The sequence below is a fragment of the Embiotoca jacksoni genome, unplaced genomic scaffold (assembly GCF_022577435.1).
Source record: "Embiotoca jacksoni isolate LCO1_2020_lvr unplaced genomic scaffold, fEmbJac1.0.p SCAF_14, whole genome shotgun sequence".
NCBI lineage: Eukaryota > Metazoa > Chordata > Actinopteri > Embiotocidae > Embiotoca > Embiotoca jacksoni.
The window spans coordinates 13,914,766-13,933,899 of record NW_027185274.1 but is presented as its reverse complement, the minus strand read 5'-3'; the positions used below and the strand labels follow the sequence as shown (position 1 = coordinate 13,933,899).

The 19,134-nt window shown below is 39.6% G+C and overlaps 2 protein-coding genes across 2 annotated transcripts; one reads left to right on the top strand and one right to left on the bottom strand.

Moving 5' to 3' along the window:
- Nucleotides 1-4,996: 4,996 nt before the first annotated feature.
- Nucleotides 4,997-13,441, bottom strand: gvin1l2 (GTPase, very large interferon inducible 1-like 2). Its single transcript, XM_069148112.1, has 5 exons — nt 13,410-13,441; nt 11,723-11,861; nt 9,388-11,018; nt 6,020-8,988; nt 4,997-5,863 (listed from the first exon to the last, which is right to left on the bottom strand). The coding sequence occupies exons 2-5, from the start codon at nt 11,763-11,765 to the stop codon at nt 5,731-5,733; spliced, it is 4,776 nt and encodes a 1,591-aa protein (XP_069004213.1). The 5' UTR covers nt 11,766-11,861; nt 13,410-13,441; the 3' UTR covers nt 4,997-5,730.
- Nucleotides 13,442-15,540: 2,099 nt separating this feature from the next.
- On the top strand, nt 15,541-18,654 carry LOC138196931 (uncharacterized). Its single transcript, XM_069147318.1, has 4 exons — nt 15,541-15,773; nt 16,253-16,366; nt 17,779-17,821; nt 18,083-18,654. Exons 1-4 carry the CDS (start codon nt 15,720-15,722, stop codon nt 18,217-18,219), a joined length of 348 nt encoding a protein of 115 aa, XP_069003419.1. The 5' UTR covers nt 15,541-15,719; the 3' UTR covers nt 18,220-18,654.
- Nucleotides 18,655-19,134: the final 480 nt, after the last annotated feature.

Here is a 19,134-nt window from a genome sequence, read left to right as displayed (position 1 = left end):
TACACTGACATTCATTAAACCTTGTTATCGGTGTGTTGCAGTCATCTACACACTCGTCTGATCCACTGGCTATGAAATTTCTGCACGTCTTCTTTGTAAAGGCATATTAGTGTGTCGGTGTGTGCATACACTCTTTAAGTATCTGTGCATGTGTGTGTGTCGTGAATATTGTATTTCTTTCTAATGATTTCAACTTCAGGGAAAAAGATGTGACAACGTGTATTAGATTAAACAGCAGAAGACGTACCGCTGCTATCCTTCATTTCTGATTAACATGAAAGTAGGATGTGGAGCAGGTTGCTTGTGCTTTTTTCGTGTGGCGGGAGTTATCACTGGAATCTGCAAGCTGTCTTCAGTTTTACATCATCACGTCCTCCTACGATAAATATCATATGTAATCATTGTTTTGGTTCAGGAAACAATGTAACTGTGTGCTATGTTGAGCAAGAAGGCTGAATCTTTATGTTCGCAGAGCCCCGCCGCCACTGCCTACATTTAACAGGATGTATTATGGACGAGCTTCTGATACGTAGACCCCAAATCCTTTGGTTCCCTTTGCCATGTTTCTCCACTTGTAGCACTCACTCAACAAAGACACAATTGGCAGCCAAATGATTTGATTTCCCAGAGAACAAAAGACAAGAAAGAAAGTGTTTTTTTTTCATCGGGAAGCTATTCCACTGCTTTTCCAACATTGCCTGATATCACTACCCTCACCCACTTTGTTGGGGAAAGAACACCTCTTGTTTTTTTTATACGCAATATCTCTAATTTAGATGGACAGAGATGAGGTCAAAAATCTGCAAATTGTTGCTTAAATGCTGATGCATCAGTGCAATAGCAGCATTTTTCTGTTGTAGCTGGTTAACGTGGAGCTAGTTTTAAATATTTTATACAAAGTTAAGTGCTTAATTCGGTGGTCACGTTTCTGAGAAAGCAAGAGATGATTGAAATAATTCCACTACAGAAGGTTTGAGGGATTTGGACTTTTCTTTAATCTTAGGTTTGTGAAACAGTGGATAATTGTACTTAGCCGTGCTTCAAGCAATTAATCAAATGAAGCCATTTGAGAAGCTAAATGGAGAAATTACTCTTTGATGGAACTGCCAGCATCTCAGACATTTTTAATGTGACAATGGTCCACAAGTAGACTAGTAGTGCTTTTTGTCACAAGTCAAAATGGCTGAGAATCACTGTTTCCATCTTTAGCAATATATTGTATTATATAAGCTTATGTTGGGTCTTCTTCAGTTGAAAAATCTTAAAAAGAGTTGGAGAAATGTGGAAACAAATTCTGTAGTAGTAATGAAGCAGCATTAAATACCGGAGGTTCAGTGTGATTGTTGCATTAGTGAGACAGAACTACAGTTAGATTACAAAACCAGGTTATTTCACAGCATGTTGAATTTTTGATTTTGATCACGACTGAACTGTGATGTTTCGAGGGTGTAGCAGCGCCGCGTGTCCGCCTCGCTAAATGTCACAGACTTTCTAATTTTGATTCAATGGCCCTTAAGGACACCTTTAGTAACAAACAGTCATGGCAGATTAGATTGGCTTCACGGCCCATCTCGGCTCTGACCTCCATACGCCTGCATATACACGAGCCGCCCTCTGAGGGGGAAACACTGTAGAGGTGGAAACAAGGCGGGGGGGAGGAGGGGAGGAGAGACAGAGAGAGAGCAGAGGTGGCCGTGTTAAGAAGAATTAGCACTTGAAGCAGAGGGATGGTACTTCTAGTGAGTGCACACAAAGGAATACTTTTTTGATTTTAGCAAAACACATTAACTTTTTAAGTGACTATGAAGGAGATAAATATGCAGGAGACTTGATTGACAATATCGACATGTGACAAAAAAAACTAGAAATAAAGGAGGAGGAAAGAATGCAAAGACAATAAACAGGGAAATATATATATTTTAAAGCATGCTTGTAACTATAACTATAATATTTTTTAGCAGTTGATCTTAATTTCATTCTTCTAAGCTACCTACTTCTATAAGCAACCCAGTGATGTCAAAATCATTACCTCGCCATGTTTTTCAAATGTTGTTTTTCATCTGAAGAGCCACAAAGATAACTCAAAATTTCATCATGATTTACATTGTGGCTCTTCACTACCTGTGACATGGCAGCAGTTTTTTTTTTTTAAATGTCATTTCCATCTGATTCAGCCTTGATAGGCGACATGGTTTTGCTAGTTCCTCTTTCAGTAAAATAGCTTGCGGTTTTGGGGTTGTATGGTTCAAACACCAATCACTTCTGTCGTGAAATACTGGTAACTATTTTAAAGGCAGCACGAAACAGTGGCTGAGCACTTACTGCCTTGTGAAAGACCGCAGTCATACGTGCTGCAAGTTTCCTGTCGTTTTTCAATTTGAAATAATCTGACAATGCGGATACCTTGACCTTTTGAACAAACTGTATTTTGCAGCTAGAAACAGCTTTGGGCAACTGTTGAAGGATGGTATTGCGTCCTCTGTTGGTCTTAGTAATTATGGAGGAAGCCGGGTGAAGTTATCTTTAGTAAAAGCCTTGTACTTGGAGGCTTAGTTAGGGGTAATGTCTCTACTCCATCTATCATATGCCCCTCTGCTTTGCTTTTATTTACGGATGGAGGTCTGGACATTTGGGTGCCACTTGTTGAATTGCCTCGTAGTTTTTCTTTACTTACTCCTAAAAACATGTTGGCACTTTGAATGGTAAGCTTAAAAGCAAATGGGAGAAATTGTTGCAGCTGAAAAGTAGTTCAACTTACATCAGTGTATCAATGGCAAAGGAGAAGTTTTCTGTGTTTCAGTACTTACAATAGTCATCATGACGGGAGCACACATACAGGCTCACATGCACGTAGGTCCTATAAGACCCAATTTCTGCAGAATTGAAGTAGATCAGGGGTGTCAAACTCATTTTAGTTAAGGGGCCACATACTGCCCACGTTGATCTCAAGTGGGCCAGACCAGTAAAATCATAGCATAATAACGCACACATAACGACAATATTTCTCTTTATTTAAATCATTGGTGAAGGTTTTTGGATGATAAACCCTGTTTTAAGGTCTTTCTACAATAAACTAGAAACATAAAGACCAAAAACTCAGACATCAGCCCACTGTTTATCTGCCCCGGCTCTCCTCTGCAGATTCCCTCACAAAGCGAGCAGCGAGCGCGGCTGCCTGTGGCACCGAGTGCTTCTTCCTCCGGAGCAGACGTCGCATTTACGCTGTTTTTGAAGCAATTACTAGATCGATTAAAAAAAAAAAAAAATAACAAAACATTTGTACTCATAAACCTCCATATTCTCATAGAAATGCAATTTATGTCTTTCTGTAATTTTCACACTTAGCAAAGTCATCCGGCGGGCCGAGCTGGACCCCCTGGCGGGCCGGATCCGGCCCGCGGGCCGTATGTTTGACACCCCTGAAGTAGATGGTGGTGAATATATCAGTTTATGGTGTGACCTCAATTCTCAGTATTTCAGTGTAGTGCTAATGAGGGCAACTTTTAGTCACCCATCACTAGATATTTAGCTATTTTTACCATCCTGGCCAGGATTTTTTTTTTACTATAGGCCATATACAACATATGTATTGGGGACTTTTTTTTTTTTTAACCTGGTTTTTGTTTGGTTTCTTCTGTGTTAGTCAAGTTAACATGTGAAGAGCTTCATTGATCTACCGGGGATGGTGGAATAAACTTATTTTCATTCTGATCTGTACATTTGCTGCTAATGGCGCGCTGATGTGTGAAGCATTGTTTTCTCCATTTGGCAGCAGGCCATATTGACCCATACTGTGATTAGTCATGAAAACAGTCACAACTGGAGGAGTTCAATTGCAGGGGAAAAATAAAACATTGTGGATGTTGAATATTTACAAGTAACCGCTACAAGGAATTTGCAGGTAAGGATTTTACGTTGTGATGGTTCAAATAGCAACCATCTGTGATGACATACTCCGTTTCTGCACCAAAACACTTGGTTAGGTTTAGGAAAAGATCATGGTTTGCATATAAATATTTTTTTTATTTTTTTTTTATAAGACATTACAGATGTTATATAAGTCAGATTTCTTAAGTCCAAATAAGTCAGCATTGACTTTTTTCCCCCCACATAGAATACGAACAGTGGCCACCTAGTTAGCCTTTGTCAATCTTTTTATTCTTCTTCACCTGACTTCTGTCTTTGCTGCTGTTATGATTAAGGCGGCCTCTAGAGATCGCAGTAAAGGTACAGTAAACATGCTTTGTATTAAGCTGCTTGCACAGGCAACCTTTATGACTGTTTTAAGGGAGGACGGTCTGAATGTTGACCTTTGTCACATTTACATAATTTCCTATACAGATGCAGATATTCCTCTCTCAGCTGACAGGCTTTACAAAACAGCCTCTGCTGTGAAACAATTTCATGGATGTCGGAGCCTATGTACGTATGGATGTAGATAGATAAACCAATAAAGAAACGGCTGGATACAGTAGATGTAGGATGATGTAGTAGATGAATAGATTGATACCATCTGGAGTAAGGAATACCAGGTTGGGTTTGGTATATAATACCACTGTGCCCCATTCATGTCCGAGTTATCAGCAGTTCCTCTTCTTGTGGATTTCATCTTTTGACCTTTCTCTCTAATTTATTCATTATTCTTCTCCTTCTCAATGATGCAAACGTCAGTGCATTGTTCCAGAGAAGAAAGCTGTTCATTACTCAGATGAGAGGTTTGTGTCTATAACCACTGAGGAAGAGTGGCAGTGTATAATCTTTATAATGGCAAGATATAGAGAAATATCATGTTTGTAAAATTTTGCATGCTGCCTTTACTCTCAGATGATGATATACGTGAAGAAAGTCTGATGGTGTTATTGTTTCAGAAACTGTCTATAAATTTGTGGCTTGCACATCATCCTACGGTGTACACTTTTGGAGGCCTCCCTTTATTTTAAAGGAAAATATAGCAAATGTTGGCCGGTGTTCAAATTAGATGATGAAATAGAGAGAATAAATGCTTTTGATTTTATTATTTAAATTTTTACTTTTCTTTTATTTGGCATTTCAATACTTTCACTTACATAATCATAATTTATGTCACTTATTTATCTTTTTAAACATCCTCAGGTTAAAGTGTAATGTCATAATGTATAAGGTGTATTCTGCATGCAAAATAAAAATCATTTACTGGATATAATGCAAGAAAAAGAAAAAAAAAATACAAGATATATGATGGATGTCGTTTCTGGGATATTCTATTTTACTTCTTCCAAAACACTCTTTAATTCCAAAACACTCTTGTTCAGTTTTGAAAGACAAAGGTCTATAAAGTAAGCAATCTTTGTTTTGATATCCCATTTTTGATATTTGTTGGTTTTCAACCCATAGTAATACTTTTTCCTATTGTTTTGCAGTGGAAACAAGGGAGGGAAGTTATACAGTAAGGCATTAACATTTACAACATTAATAGCATAATTTACAGAAAGAACATTATAGTGTTGATAACTGCTCATATAATTGTAAAAAAAAATTAAGAAAATAACTCTCATTTTGGTCCATTGTGATCTGAATCTGATAAATATTGTCACATATATAACAACGACGACAGCATCTAGCAGAGAGCAGTCCTTATCCTGCTCCATGACTCACAACATCAAATGTAGACAATCTACATGTCTGACCATTTGATCATACTTTTTTAAGTATGAAAAAAGCTGAATTGAACGCATCGTTTTAGCAATAGTGTCAGTTGAGAAAGACTTCCGTCAGACTGTGTAAGGCCTCCTCCTGAGTGATCTTCCTCCACTCCTCAGGAATCTTTGCAGGCTCCTGTTTGAATTCATTTGCGAACCTCTCATTGAACCTTGCTATCACATACCTGTAAATGAAAATAATCTTTTGTTAATTTCTGGCTGTTTGTCAACGAAGCCATACGTGTATACTGTATCTTCTGGTATGCAACCTACTGATTATACCAAACAAACATTTTATATTTTAGCATGATCATATTCAAGTCTTAAAAAAAATACTGTACCTCCAGTAATCCCTGGCCTTTTGGCTATTTGGGTCGTCAGGGGAAAGGTTCCAGTTTGCATAAAGAGAATGGAGGTCTCTGCATGTCATAGATATATCCTGTATGTCTGTGTTTTGTCCAGGGTTGTCCGGCGTCATGCTTTCAGGGCAACTGATACACGACTCAGAGTCATTAGACAGTACGCCTTTGGGCCGATGGAGCAAGGCGATGTGAACCTTATGCCCCATCTCCTCCACGTCACAGGGGGCTTTGCAGAGGGGGCATTGCTTGTCACAGCCTCTCACCCTGTTGAAGAGAAAGTCTTGAGGCTGAATTGGAAGGCAGTTAAGAAGCTGGGTGACATCTACATTTTGGGAGAACTCCTGGGCAAGATCCAGTCGCATTGAGGCTAGTAACTCCATTAAACATTTGACAAAACAGTCCCATTCTGTGGTGATGCTGAAAAGAGGTCCAATCAGAGATGACCTGCTGATATCAACATCCCCATCTGCCTCCAGAGTAAGACACACACTCTCCAGCAGTGGCTTTGTATCACTTAGCACTCCATCGGTACCTTCTGCTGTTTGGCTCATTGCTGCTGCAAACTTTCCTACAATTTCCCCAAGTCTCTGTTGCCTCCATTTACCTAAGTAGGTTGATTCAGAGAGGTGAGCCACCACTGTCTCCTGGATCTTCCTCAGTCTGAAGTTGTCATAGGAAAGCAAATATTCCAGGAAGCTTTCGAAGCGATCTTCTTTAATCAGCTCTTCCAGCAAGCTTTGGTGGAAGGTTCGTGGGGAAGGATAATGCTGGGCTCTACCTTGAATCTTTTTAACAATGTGCATCCCCAATGGCTTATTGATGTAGTCCAACACTGTGGGTTTGATGACCATGGAGGTAAATGCTGTGGCCATCCTCTGGCACTGGTCTCTTTTCCTAAAGTGGTAGATAAACTCTGCCAAGTACACACTCTTGGTTGTAGTGATAGATGTCAAAAGCTCTCTGTCTTTGGCATAGCGGTCATGTAGTTTTTGGAAGTCTTGGCATGCAGCATTACAGAGATAAACTTTCAGATCCACTTCAAAAGCTGATCTGATTTCCATAGATTTTCCTTTCAATGCTTTTTCAACATTGTCTAACAGTTCTGTAATGTAGCTGTCAGAGAAATCGGCTGGTAAGCTACATTTATATGCTACGAACTGATGGTATTCTTCTATTATATTGAATGCTGCCTGTTGAGCATCTAATCTCTGTTGCCTGTTGTTGTCTTCAAACATGTGTTTTAATCTGCTGCGGTATCCAAAGTGCTCATCATAAACTTGGAAGGTAGAGGTCTGGTTTTGGCCAATGATTTCAAGCTTTTTCATGTGTTTCAGGAAGCCACATCTGATTAAATTCTGTCCCAGAATATCTGTCACTCTGGCAGTAATATCATCTGTTTCTGAAGGCCTGAAATCAAAGTTGGACAATGTCTTACTCCACACACCCTCAAACTCCTCTTCTAGTTCTGTATCTTGAAGGAGGATTTTGGTTGACTTGCTTGTCTCAACCAGCGCTTGTAGCTTGAACTCTTGTTCTTTCTCCAACAAAGTCTCAAATTTGTCCAGCTGTGTGGAAGAGCAATGACTCTCATTGACTTTATCCAACTTTTGTATCATCTCTTCAGTTACTTGGCCCTGGAGGTTTTCCATATTGCTCACTAAGATTGGCCTGAATGTTTCAGCTTTCATTTTGAGAAGGTCGTCTTTCATCAGATGGCCCTCTGCTTTTGAATTGACTTTGTTCACCTCTTTTTTGACTTCCTCTCTGGCTTCATTCTTCAATTCCCTCAGAAGGTCATTTTGGACTGCAGTGTCCAAAGCTTTTGCCTTTGTAGCAAAGATTTTCTTTGTTGCCCCCAAGAGCCAGCTTTCCATGTTTTCAAGGAAATGATCCTCCCACTGGGAAAACTCTGCGCACAATAAAGAAAATGCTACTGCTATATCGGTATTTTGCAGCCCAATGGAGAATGATTCTGCTTTCACTGCCTCCCAAACAGTGCACAAGCGTTCCATTAATTCAGGCAAACCCGAGGCTTCAGACTTGCCTGCACACTTTTTCAAGGCCTCAAACAAGTTTTTCTTAAGCTTTAATACAGCCTCGCTATACTGTGCATCAACTGGTTCAGAGAGGGGCATACTGGACCAAGGCCCTTTGACATAGGTGGTGCAGGTTGTGGTCTTTACAGAATGGCTGTGAACATTGCTAGTTCCTCTGGTCACAGTTTCAGTCTGAAGCATCTCCGAAACACGTCTTAATTGTGAGACTTGTAATATGCTGTTTATTCCTTCATCATGGGCCACGAGTTGGCAAATGGGCATGGAGCCATGTTCTCTGATGCACAGGAGAGCGTTGACTCTGACTGTAAAGTTTGTTTCAAACTCATATCCAGCATGTGAAGAAATATTCTGCATTAAAACATCACTCAGTCCTGTTGCAACAATGGCAATTTCATTGTCGTGGATCAGCGCACTTCTTTTGTTGTCTAGTGGTATTGAGCAGAGACCTTCTACATCAATTAACAACAGAAAATCACACTCCATATCCTTTCTAAGATTCTCTGGGAGACAGAGGGCTGCCATGTACACTCCTCTCGTGGATCTTTTCCTCCCTTCAGGGAATTTCACTCCAAACAATGCAGAAAGGACCTCTGCATTCCTGGCTTGATTGATACCGAGGTTAGTCAGCACACGGGTCCTGCACTGTTCTCGAGGTAGGCGGCGTTGGAGCTCTGCAAAGACACAGCCCAGCCAGCAGATTGGGATATTTGAGGCATCTCCATCCATTAGTTCAAGTGGAACCCCATAGAGAAGAAGGTCTGTGGCTAAGCTAGGAAGACGCAACACATTGTGGCTTCCACTGCTAGGGCTTATGTGTGTTAGCTCAAAAATAAGGCCCATCTCGCGCAAAAAGTGCTCAAGCCCCAATGTGGATGGATCAGGTTCACAAGGCTGATTTTCAAAGGAAACATCTTGGCACATTTTTGGTGTGGCAGAAGAAACTGAATCTGGCATAGCAAGTGTCAGCTCTGGTTCATCTAGTTGTTGCTCTTGCAAATTCAAAGGGCCATTTTCTCCAGACTCTAAATGACGGCTTTGGTCTTTAGAAACTGGATGTGAAATTTGTTCATCAAAATAAACTGAGTTTTCAATAATTTCTTCCCCTTGAATCCCTTCTTCATTTGATGCCAACTCCTCCACGATGACTGAGTCATGTATAGACTCAAGATGTTCTATCTGTTGAGACAGTGGTTCTGTTGTGTTTTCTGTTGACTCCAAAATACACTGCAACTCTTGGCCTATTTCAAATTGTTTTTCAGAATCTTCCAGTTCAGTATTTACATGCTGCACTTCAGTTTCTTCTTCAAATGTTGAATCTGAGCAAAAACTATCACTGTCGCCGAGGTTGCCATCGGCTCCATGTTCGGGCTCAATCTCTTGAGGTTTCCCATCTGTTTGCAGATTTGTTAACAGATCTTGTGGAATGTGCTGTTTTTCAGTTTGCATCAGCTGAAGCCTCAGTTTGAGCCAACAAAGAAAATAAGACCTCTCTACTTTATCTGTTGTGAAAAGAGCATCAGTGAAAGTCTTCATAGCTGAGGTCATTTTGTAGCTGCTCAACTTGACCAAGAGGTCTTTCTTTTCTTTTTGAAGTTGGGGATCGAGTTCTTTCCTTTCTTTTCTCTGTTTACTCTGCTCTTTTTCTAGCTCTGCCAGTTTGCTCCACAAAGGCCCCTGCAAAGGAAGCTGTTTGAGCTTAAATTCAGCAAGTCCCTCATCCATACCATTCAACACTTCCTCCACTGTGGCCATTGCCTTTTTACAGACTGAGCCTTCATCCACAATAAGGCCTCTCTCCACTGCTAATTTTTCTGCTTCCTCAAGTGTAACAAGTTTTAGTCTATCTGGTAACAGATTTTGCAGGGTGTCACACAGCTTTTTAGCGAGTTCTTCCTCACTCAAAGCTATCCCTGGAAAGACAGAGCCTTCGGGAAGCCCCATGTTCTCTTCAAGGTTCTGACCAACAAACCCCACGACTCTGTTCTCATTTCTCTCAGTGTCTGAAAGGTCAATCAATATGAGTTTGCTTGCTGTGTTTTTGCAGGAAGCAAGAATTTGTTTTTCTTTCTCCCTAAGGTCCCCACAGAAAACAACCACAGCTGAAGATGCTTGACATAGCAGGCTTAGGCATTTCTCATGTCTACTGGCATCACCCCGTAGATTAGAGATGACCATAGGGACCGGGAAAATATCTTTAGTGATATCTCCAGTGGGTAGATACCATCCAATCTCTACCAGACCATTGGAGAGTCTTCGGGGCAACTGTCCTCCATCCATCCCCCTGTGGAGAAATGTTTCACTGCAAGACTTGAGTCCACCTAGGACATGGTTTAGTACTTGTGACTTGGAGACACTACAATGACCAAGCTTCACAAATGAAACCATTGGCATGCATGTACTGGCCAAATCCCCCTCTTGGACACTTCTGTTGTTATCCAGAGAGTGAGACCTCAATTGGCTTACAACACCTCTTAAAGGCCAAAGAAGGAAGCGACTGGGTTCTTCTGGATCTATGTTTGGAAGGATGAAAGGCAAAGCAAATTGGCATTGCACCATGCGCGCAGCCATCTCCTGCTGAAGGAAAGGGTTAGCAGACATAAAGACAGCTGTAACTAGATCAAGGGGGTTGATGGCACACTGGCTTTCTCCTTCAAAGCCATTGAGCATCTCTGCGGGTGATTTCTTGTCATTGTTAAGAACGTCATGTAGAGGCTGGCAATAAGTACTCCGGGCATCTCGGCTGAGCAGCCAAAGGCGTCGTAGGAAAGTGTTTGGTAGATCCTTGGGCTCGAGAGGAGCTCGGTTCTCCAGAGTCCAAGTACTGATGTCTAACATAGATGCTGGTTCCAGTGGGGTCGTCCAGCAGGCCTCCAAGCCGAGCTTATGTAGAATCTCTGCCTGGGCATTGTCCTTTGGAGGTTCTGGTTTGAGAAAACAGAGCAATGATTTACACTGTGTATTGGCTACATTTTTAATCTCACTGTACAGTTTTATCCATTTAAGCAAAATTATGAGGTCAGGCAAAAGCCAAACAATGTTTTTAATTTGGCTTGAAGTGGTAAAAAAAAAAAAAAAAAAAAAAAAAAAAAAAAAAAAAAAAAATCAAGTTATACTGAATAAAAGCCAATGTAGTGTAACGACAAACAAATTATTTTTCAATGGAATTAATTATTTATACAGTTAAAAATGCAATATGAATAATTTAAACTGTCATACATTCTTAATTTGCATTTCATTAACATAAATACATTGCACTGGCTGCCACCAGCCCAATTATCATGAATGAGTAAACACATTAAAACAATCTAATGCCGTGCTTTTATTCAAGCCCTGTGAGTTTTATTTCGTTTTTCTTGACAAAGCCATAAAATTCACAGGAAGACTCTCTAGTGGTCAGCCCAAATTAACCTCGGCCTTCGGTAATGGTGTAAACACCTCCCAAGATAAGAAATGACACATTTCCAATTTCTTTTCTCATCATGTTTGTAATGTGCACAATTACTGGTATTAGCTTGCAGCATGTACTTAAATTGCTGAGAACTAGGAGAAAAACAGACACATTTGTTGGGCTATATTCTTAGAGTTGGCTTGGCTTGCAAACAACAAAGCAAAGACAGGCACATACTTTTCTTCTTGCTGCTCAGCCTCTTGGAAAGCTTAACTGACATGATCAATTCTGCTGAGTGTCTCCACCCTCCGTTTTAAATGAGTTTCTCTTTCCTGGTCAGCCACATCACCGAAAGTCTGCAGTGTTGACTGTCACCCTGTGATTAAACATACATAACATTAATAACATTACTGGCATAGATAGTCAAAAGCTTTTTTGGCCTAACACCACATGGAACTGCAAATGTGAAAACCTGCTTACAATAAATGAGAATATGTGCTGTCTCAAAGGACAGCTCATTGTGGAAAGTACCAACCTTTTATCTCCCTGCTTCACTGAAGCGAGACTGTCCTCCCTGTTTCATTTTGCTTTCCACAACAATGCAACACGAGCCATGACAACCTGAACATGGAATGCTCGCTGTCAGAAAGATAAATCACACCACAGATAGTTTAACACTGAGGTGACTACTTTTTTAGTTTGATCAGTTTACAGCTTAAAAAGCTCACAGCTCGATAGATTTTGTTTAGTTTTGAGTTGAGCTACTATCTGGTTGAGCACATCCTGCTTAAAAGCTAGAATATTACTACATGCAATTCACATAAGGTTGGTGAAAGTCAGGAAGAAGTAAAGAATGTAAAATAGTACAGCTTACCACAAAATATATCAGTTTACTTGAGCAAAAGTACAGGGATAGTAAAGTGCACATGAGAATAAAAAGTAAAAATGGTGAATGTGTGGTAAAATGTGCAACAGTGATTATTAATACCAAGTAGGGTGGAATACTGAACTTTGATACTTTTATGGCACTGACCAAATTGCTTCAATGTGATCTGGAATTGAAAAGTGCTCTGCTATTTGATGCCAAATTTTGATACCTAGGCTACATCCACTCCAACACGTTTTCGTTTTAAAATACATTAACTTTTGCTCCGTTTCCTCAGGATCTCATCAGCTTCACTGAGCCACAGCATACACCATATGCAGTCTGTTCTCGGGCGGCTCGCCCAAGTAGATCAAAATACGTTCAGCTTTGGTAAATCTTCCATTAGAAAGCTTTATATCTCTCCTTTTAAAGCAAATTGTGCCATACACTTGTGTGAGTTGCACTGCACTATCGGGAGGCTTCTCGGTCAGCAGCCAGCTAGCCAGTGTCTACTGAAAGCATGTGTGACATTTATGGAACATTAGTAAAATGTAGCCTTTAGCGATAGCTTCCATGTGAGGCGTCTCGGGAAGTTTGGTAAATTTTAACCAAGGATCGTCCGATATGGCTTTTTTCAGGGCCGATACCGATTATTGGTAATCAAGGAGACCGATAAACCGATATTTGGAACTGATATACAGTTGCAGTAAAAATATAAATCTTTGTGTGAAAATTTGGAATAACAAATTCTAACACAAAACTTAATTGAAATTACTTTAAGCAAACAAATGCTGCCGCTATGTAATCTTATTATGAAGGTATACTGCAATGTGGAGTATTTATCTACTCTGTCTACTCTAATAATAATAATAATCTCTGCTTTTGCTTTACCGAATATGCTATTTGCAATTTAGCCAAAATATAGTATTCTGTATAATATTTCACCTAACACAATCAGTACTCTTTTTGATATATAATCTCCTAAATACATAGGGTCATTATACATGCAAATATTTTAATGTCTTTGTGATCGTTTTATGAAAATCTTAATGTTCTTACCTGTCTCCTCTGATATTATTGTTCTGTAAAAGAAGTCCCTCCAATCTACTCAGTCACCAGTGTCTCTGAGAGCTCTTATACCTTTCTGCTCAGCGATAAAACACATACCTGCATCTCTTATCTAATCCCACAACTACAAAACGTGCAGCGGTCAGAGACGCACAGACTCACAGCACACAGTGAGGAACAAATTACATGAGTGATTTTGTCAAAATTCTTTTCATGACAGACTTGACACTCGATCTTGATAACAACAGTGAGTGTTAGTCTTTCATAGTGCACAGGCAGGTGAACTGTAACCATAGAGACATGTTCAAAGGATTATCATTGGTCTGCAGGGGTCAGAGGCGAGGCTGCAGACAATGACGCACACAAACCCTTAGTCATGGGTGATCCCGCAGATATATGTCTATCTGATTATGATGAAGACATAACTGGCATACTGATTCTCCCTTTTATACAATGAGAGGTTATACTCCTCTGGCCTGGTGTTTGAGGTATTTTCCCTAAATTTGGGCAGTCTTAATTAAAAATATATTAAATGCGTGTTGCATTACTTTACAACATGTTCAAATGACTCGCAGGATAGGAGTGGACAGTTGTTCCAGATAGAGAAATTCATGAGACTACTTAAAGATAACAATATCCTGCACTCCCATTTCAATATCCCAAAAGAAGGTTAGGTTGCAGCCAGCCATTGAAGTAATAGGCTATACATCCTTGATGACAATAAACGTTAACGGTAAATTCATAAAAGCAATGTAACATAATAAAGTCTTTAACCTAACCCAGACTCTACAAAATTCAGACAACATACACAATTTTTCCAGAAGAATTTCCTTATTTGTATTATGGGTTAAAACAACAACATTTAGCTCTAACACCTACAAACTCCTTTTTTTGTACAATTGCTGGTTATGAGTTTATATAGCTGGAAATACTTTACTTCTCCTTTACTTTTACTTTTTTTTTTTTCTGAACTTCGAGAACCGTGAGCTTAAATTTTTTTTTAATTTTTTTTTTTTAAGATTTCTAAAGTGACAAAGCTTTACAAAACACAGACTCAGTCCAAAATAGAATATAAAAGCCAAAGCCTCTGTAAAAATGTGTGCTTTATATACGTTTGAAATAATACAGATTCAACACAAACTATGCGCAAAAACAAAGTGGGAATTTTATACAACTGTAAGTCCATTAAAACATATGTAATTTAACACTTATTGTATGGTTTAACTGATGCTGGAAAGTGTGATGATTGATAGCCATATTCTCAAGACCACATTTCCCATGAGCGTCATCACTTTCTATTTTGCCTTTTTTTTTTTACCCGGTCAGCTGGCATGTGGCTTGTTTTGCTGATGAGAGAAGACTTTGAAGAGCCTTGCTGACTATAAATAGAGTTGTTTTTGGTGTTCAGGCAAGTTTTTTTTAGAAGGCTTTGTTTGTGCTGTAATGCCTTCCGTAGAGCTTCTATTGATTTATTTATTGTGGTAAAATCTCAAGAATTGTACAAACTTACAAGCTTCTACAAATGTTGTGGAGATTGGTTGAATGTGCATTAGTTATTGACACTACTATTTCCTGGAGGGACTGATTAGTGGATCACCAACATTTACCAAGTAAATGAGATAATACCTGAAAAGGGATTCATCACACTTAGGCCACCAGGTGATGTTCTTGTTAAAGACTTGATGATCTCTAAAACACGAGAAAACAGCTTAAAAACATTTATTAAATTCTACGGTCACAGCATAGTAACATTTCAAGAGGGCCTTTATTAGGATTATTTATTACTATTACCTCTATGTCACAATATTGATCAGTTTGTGAACTTCTTCTTGAATTCACAGCAATGAAACACGTGCAAGACATTTGAACTGGGCAGAAAACCAAATTAAATCACTCTAAGGTTTATTCACCTATTTTAATCTAACCTGCCTGAGTAAAAGCTTATCTGCCTCAACTGCTGGAAAGGTGTGAGCACACCTAAGGGATAAGTGTTGTGTGGAGGGAAAGATTACTGCTTTTCTATTTCTGTCCTGCAAAGCTCTTTAGCTGTCTTACCCGCATGTGTCCGAGACTGTGAGAATGAAGTGTGTGTGTTCACCTCTGAGGGACTGTGACTGGACATTCTCTCAACACTGTGTTCAATTGTTCTTCACCTCAGCAACCCCTGCTGCATTGCATTTTTGATTGCTCGGAGCAGCATCTGTGTGGACTTATCTTTCCTTCAGCGCGACTGAGGAAGGCAACTGAAAACCGAGGAGAACATTAAGGATTAATAGAGACGCAGAAGGGATCGTGGCCACGATGTTGATCACCATGCTAACAGCCATGTACATGATGGTCAGAGTTGTAGAAACGGTAAGATGACTTTATAGATTGCTTAGAAATAAGAATAGTAAGCTTGGAAGCTAGTATAACTTACATTTATTTTGTATTTTTAATTGAGTATGCTGTTAATGATGTGTGTTTGGAAGTGATTGGCATTTTTCATTACATTATGTCTCCTAGTCACTCAGTGGGTTGGGAGAATCAAATACAAATCGAGTTTCTGTAGACAGCTTCAGCATCAGTGCTGTCAGTGTCAAATGAACACCAGGTTAATATTGACAGCTTCCAGATGTAATTAATGTGATGTGAAAGTAAACTGCTTGTATGTAGCATGCCTCTCTGATTATTGGGTTTTCATGTTTCAAAACAACGTGTACCAGTTTAAATGAGAAAAAAAACTACCGCCACAAAAAAAAAGGCATTCACTTAGAATTTAGCTACAAGGTCGCTTATGAGTCACACTTCCTTCCTCACATTGGCACCTCTAACTGACACATCTCTTTTTTTAGATAGGGGTGCGATTTGCTCGGCAACAGGATCCTCTGCCTTACATTGTGTCCCAGCCTTTGCCTTGGCAGATTCACTCTGTGTCACACAGCCGGAGGAGCAGCAAAGCAGAAGAGGTGAGGAGTTGTAGCAAGATCTGCACCTTTAGTGGAGTCGGTGACACTTATAATCGGGACCACACGCAGTCAACATAACTTCATTTTGTTCCCTCTAACCACATCCTCTCTTCGTGCCCTTGAGTGATCCCCTCTGCTCTGAGGCTTATATTTTCATGAGATGTTTAGTGCTAGATAAGCAACTTATTTCAACAATTCAGATGTCCCCTGCTTGCGTGGCAGGAAACCTTACTCATGAATTAGCTTTTCTAATCCTCTGTTATCTTGTGGCGAGACAGAGTATGAAGAAAGTTCAGCAGTCAATCTTTACTCGGCATGTGAGCATATAAGCCGGTCACGTGTTTTATGTTGTCCTACAGTGTCTCAGAGGAGGACTGCATATGAAAGCAGAGGAAAGTGATTTACATGATGACTTTTGGTGCCTCTACACTCAAGCTGTACTAGACAAATAATATAATATTAAATAAAGTGGAGTTTTGTGTCGGACTCCGTTAAAAAGTGACATTTCGGTCCTCAGTGAATCCATGTCAGTGACTCAATAAATCCAGAGATCAGTTTTGTCCACTACTTCAGTTATTATTTGTCAGGCTTTCACTATAGATTTTTGAATAAAAATGCACTTTTCAGTCCGGTTCAAAGTGCACACATCTAATACCTCACACACAAGAAATTGTAGTTCACCTGTGGGTAGATTTTTTTTTTTTGTGTGCCTTTTTCTTAGTTTGAGGTCAGTGGTTTGAAAGGTACTTCTGATCCAGACCTTTATAAAGATGAAGTTGACAAAGAGAGCTGGACCCATATAGAAAGAGCACCTTAGCAGAGAGATATCAAAACGGATAAAAAGGCAGACAAATTATATACTCCGTGTCGTAGGTTGGCTACAGTTTAAATTCATCTTAACTTCTCTGGTGGAAGCAGAGAGTAGATCTCATTGCCAAGGTCATGGTGTGTGGGACTGAACGCAGGCACACAGCCAAATTGTCCAGTAAGCATGCTAAGTCCTCAGTCCTCAGCCTCTGGTTTCCCTCCCGCTGCTCTGCTTGAGCTGTAATCCCAATCAAGGAGATTTGTGTTTGAGGTCATTATTCTAACTGTAGATCGGAAAGGACAGACACACCGGTGCCGTCACACATGTACTGTACATTTGTTCTTTCAAGACAGTGCTCTTTGTACAGTTTAGGAGAGGAGTTGTGATTATCTGTTTGCATGTGATTGTGTGCCGTCAAAGGTAGAGTATGTGAACAATGTTCCAGATAAGATTGTAACGCTGATAATTCTCATACCGCCCCAGTATCTGATGCATCTTGTGCACATCAGCACAACTGAGGCTTCCTTTTTCTTTCTGTCTGCGCCAGTAAGTCTATCAGTTATAATGTTTCTTCTAACACGTTGCTGTTCTGTTTAATTTTCAGTTTGATGGCCTCAGGAGGAACAGCATAGGGGTGTACAGAAAGAGTAAGTAATCCTCTTAGATAGTTACTTTAAATACGGGCTATTTTTCTGCTTTGACGACTGGCATGGCAAAGTTCCCACTAGACTTTGATTTGAATAACTATCAAATCCAACGGAATAAACCTTCTAATCGGAAAAAATTGCCTTCCTGAATAAGGGCTCATAAACTATGTTCTTCAACTCAATCATTGCTAGGGTTACAGACTGTCTCCATGGCTGTTGCATCAGTCTCTCTGGCTATCCCCTGTGTCCTCTCGTGCTCAGACTCCAATACCAGTAATGGGGTGTGTACCACGATTACCGTTCCACCACTCGGCCCTATTGAAGTTGAGAAGGCCGCCTCTACTATCCAGACCCATTTCAGGAAGTTCCAACAGAAGAAACAGAAGAACGGCAAATAGAAGGAGCAAGAAGGATGGTAGTAGACCGGGTAAAACAGGTCTGACGGACCACAGGAAGCAGGTTGGATGTTTGTGGATTTACCAAAGACTAGATGAACTCTGATGACATACACAAATGCATATGTACACTCAAATACAAATGTACATACGTAGTGAATGAAAATAAAGAGTAACATACAGCAATAGCCTACATTTCAAAAACTACTTGTAACACCCTACTATAATTACATGTAAATGATACTTATGGATATTCTGTAAATCTGAATGAATAGTTTTGATGTACTGTGATGACAGTGACTATGAGTTTGTGAGTGACTTTGAGCGTGCTGTAATTTACTATGAATACATGACCATTGGTTTAATGTGGAAAAAAAAACAACAACTTATTAACCCTTTAAAAACAAACATGGTTAACTTTGACCAACCCATTTAAATAAACTCATCTTTCAGCCTGTGGTGTTTCATTGCAGTATGTTGCCCTCTAGTGTTTTGATACATTTCTGAATCACATTATGCATGAACTACATTTTTAGGTAGTGTTATTTTTTTCCGTAACAATACAGTAATTTTGAAGTGGCTGTATGGAGACACTGAGTGTTCAAAAATAATTAAATTGACAAGACATTCATTAATCACCTACATAAAAAATGATTAACATAAACAGGAAATTGCAAAATAATCCAAATGATAATATTTAATTGACAGAGACTTGATGAAAGGTAACATTATGAAAAAAGTGGCATAATCAGGCCTGGTGGTAAAATTGAGGATGAACCATTAAAGATAAGCCTTTTTGTGTGCAGAATTGAGTTGTTTTGACATGAGATAGAAGGCCATGGATGTCAAAGAAGCAGTTTATCCTATACAAAATTTGATATTGATTTCTATCTCCATTGATGTGAGGGGAAGTTAATT

Excerpts from the sequence above, each read along its gene's own strand:
- gvin1l2 (XM_069148112.1), bottom strand. The coding sequence starts at position 11,765 with ATGTCAGTTAAGCTTTCCAAGAGGCTGAGCAGCAAGAAGAAAA. Across the intron at positions 11,019-11,722 it reads GCTGAGCAGCAAGAAGAAAA|AACCTCCAAAGGACAATGCC; the intron begins GTATGTGCCTGT and ends TTCTCAAACCAG. Across the intron at positions 8,989-9,387 it reads CATTTGAAGAAGAAACTGAA|CCTTGTGAACCTGATCCATC; the intron begins GTGCAGCATGTA and ends TTTGAAAATCAG.
- LOC138196931 (XM_069147318.1), top strand. The coding sequence starts at position 15,720 with ATGTTGATCACCATGCTAACAGCCATGTACATGATGGTCAGAGTTGTA. Across the intron at positions 15,774-16,252 it reads TGGTCAGAGTTGTAGAAACG|ATAGGGGTGCGATTTGCTCG; the intron begins GTAAGATGACTT and ends CTCTTTTTTTAG. Across the intron at positions 17,822-18,082 it reads CATAGGGGTGTACAGAAAGA|ACTCCAATACCAGTAATGGG; the intron begins GTAAGTAATCCT and ends TCTCGTGCTCAG.